Source organism: Geospiza fortis, unplaced genomic scaffold (genome assembly GCF_000277835.1).
Source record: "Geospiza fortis unplaced genomic scaffold, GeoFor_1.0 scaffold130, whole genome shotgun sequence".
Classification (NCBI taxonomy): domain Eukaryota; kingdom Metazoa; phylum Chordata; class Aves; order Passeriformes; family Thraupidae; genus Geospiza; species Geospiza fortis.
Genome location: NW_005054300.1, coordinates 11,904,037 through 11,906,761, shown reverse-complemented (window position 1 = coordinate 11,906,761; position 2,725 = coordinate 11,904,037). Strand labels below are relative to the sequence as shown.

The following is a 2,725-nucleotide window of genomic DNA, read 5'->3' as shown; positions in this document are numbered from 1 at the left end:
TGGGACAGCTGACTCCGACTGACCAAAGGGATATTCCAGACCACATGACATCGTGCCCATTACATAAAGAGGGGAAGATGTTTGGAGTGATGTTGTTTGTCTTCCCAAGTAACCATAATGCGTGATGGAGCCCTGTTCTCCTGTGGATGGCTGAACACCTGCCTGCCCATGGGAAGGAGTGAATTCATTCCTTGCTTTGCTTTGCTTGTGTGTGTGGCTTTTGCTTTTCCTATTAAACTGTCTTTAACTTAGCCCAGAAGTTTTCACTTCTACTCTCCCAGTTCTCTCCCTGGTCCTGCAGGTGGGGGAGTGAGTGAGCAGCTGCTGGCTGGGGTTGAACCACAGCACCCTGTTGCAAGGTTTACAGGAGGTACTCTCAAGGCAATGAATCCAGATTGCACTCAATGGCCTCAATAGGTCACTGGTCAGCTGAGGGCTGCAGCTTGGGAGGTGGTGATCTTCACAAGTAAATCAGATTTTCTGTATCCATTTGGTGCTTTGTCTGGTATTTTCATCAGCACTTCCTCTGTCAGTTCAGAGACTGCTTGCAGCATTCAAAGTGGTGGGCAGGTAGTCATTCACTATTGGTTGACCCATCTGAAGCTCTTTGGATTGATGGTCAGCTTGGACATCTGTGAGCCACTTCCATGTCCTTTCTTTTTCCATTAAATGCTTTCCTAGTAGAGAGGTGAAAAAAGAAAAGCATCTTATGATTTTTCTTCTGGCTGGGGAAAATAGCCCACTGCAGTTGTGAGGAGATATGCTGAACAGCTTCAGATTTGGCCCAGGGAAAACAGTGATTGCTGCTAATGTGTGACACCTCTAGAAGGGAAATGTTTCCCTGAGGGCAATGATTTGCCAACCAAACCCTAGTTAGGAGGGATTTCTAAATCTTGTGAATGGTATTTATGTCTGAAAGCTCTGCTGGGTTTGCTCAGCTGCTTTCCAGCATGCTGAAACCTAGCATGAATGTGTAGAATGAATACCAGTTGTAATGGACTCATAAATGAGGTATGTCTCAGCTGCAAGGCATGTTTTAATCTGTACTCATGTCTGGGAGCAGTCCACCCTTCTCATTTCCTCTGCCTGCTAAATAATGGATGAAAGCTCATAGAAATCATTACACACCTTTCATAAACTCATTAAAGCTGCACAAAATCTTATGTAGTGTTTGCAAAGCCACAAACATGATGTTATTCACCTTCTGCCCAAGCAATAGTTTTGGCCCAAAGAGGTCTCAGTTGTTAAGAGGACACCTCTTTAAAAGAAGTAGGGTAAAATGAAGAAGCCATTTAGTTGATTTGTTTGAAAATGCCAAGTTTTAGCTGGGACCTTTTTCATGAGGAATGTCATACAAAATCCTTTATCTAAAAGACCTAGATAAATTTCTTCTTAGAATTTACTTTAATTAATTTTACCTTCTTTACTTCCAGGTACCAGTGAGAAAAACCACAGCTTCTCCAACTCCTTTTCAAATGTTGCTATGTAAATCTCCTCCCTGGAAAGTCCATTCACTCTTTTTGTTTTCTCTTAGGTGACTCCAGGCAGCAAAGCTGCAATAGCCAACTTGTGTATAGGAGACCAGATCATAGCCATCGATGGAGTGAACACAGACAACATGACACACCTTGAGGCACAAAACAAAATCAAGGGCTGCACAGATGAACTGACCCTGACAGTCAGCAGGTACGTAGCTGGGCAGCTGGGGCTGGAGAGAGGGAGGATTGCAGGGTGGGCAGTAGCTGTGTTTTGGTGTGGCAGTAGGCGTCTTGCTGGTTTAACTTGACCTCTTAGCACTTTGTCTGGCAGATGCTGGCTAGCAAGAAGGAGCTGCATTTCATCCTTTAATCCTAATGCTGCTTGCATTTGCTGCACTTTGACCTTATGAAAACAACTTTCCAAGTGAGAAATTGGCTGATAATTTATGGCAGGGTCTGTCAACTTACTCTGTGGCTCCTGGCAGCAAGAAACCAAAGATAGTCTCATGAAAACTTCACTCATAGCAGAGGAGGTGCAACCAGAGATGGCCTTCCTTCCCATTGCACTCCTTTAGCAGTTAAAATATATGCTTATGTGTTATTCCAGGGAATTAATTGCCTGGTTTCTGCCAAGCACAGACTCAGAAATGTTGTACATTTTGAAGCCTCTTGATCAAACAGCACTGTCAGCCTTAAACAGTGATGACCCAGGGTGCAATGAAGTTCCTCTTAGGCATCAGTCTCTCCAAGTCCTGAAAAACTAAAGGCAGGTGACAGCTGAGCCACAAGTTCTGCCACTAGTGTAGAGCACAAGCTGGCTTCAGCCTTCCCACCATCTTGAACTGCAGAACAATGGACAGCTTCATTCCTTTCCCCAGCAAGGCTTTGTTCTTGGGCCATCTTTGTACAGAGAGGAAATGGAGATGGGAAGGCAGGGCTCTGCTTTGCATTGAACTGTTGCTACTTAAAAGAACTGGAGCCTGTTTTTTTGGGGGGTGCTGCGGATTTATCCTTCCTTTTGGTGTGAATTGCAGCTGCAGGTACCAGTGCTTTTCAAAGCCAGGTGGTAGATGCAGCATGGCATTTCTACTTGCTCTGGAGCAAGTGTTGCCTGTGCCTGCCTTCCCTGAGAGGGATCATCCATCAGTTTCAGGGCAGATGCAGGGGAAGTGCTTTCAAAAGGAGTGCAAAAGCATGCCTTCAATGACACAGTGGTTCAGTTGTTCAGGGCTTTTCTGTGATAAACA

General features: G+C 44.9%; 1 protein-coding gene across 1 annotated transcript in view; it reads left to right on the top strand.

Annotated features, from left to right (window-relative positions):
• Window positions 1-1,526: 1,526 nt before the first annotated feature.
• Window positions 1,527-2,725, top strand: part of PDLIM1 (PDZ and LIM domain 1) — a 31,874-nt gene continuing 30,675 nt past the window's right edge. The window contains exon 1 of the mRNA XM_014309923.2: window positions 1,527-1,686. Coding sequence (XP_014165398.1) covers window positions 1,619-1,686 — 68 coding nt within the window. The 5' untranslated portion in view covers window positions 1,527-1,618. The remainder of the gene's footprint in view (window positions 1,687-2,725) is intronic.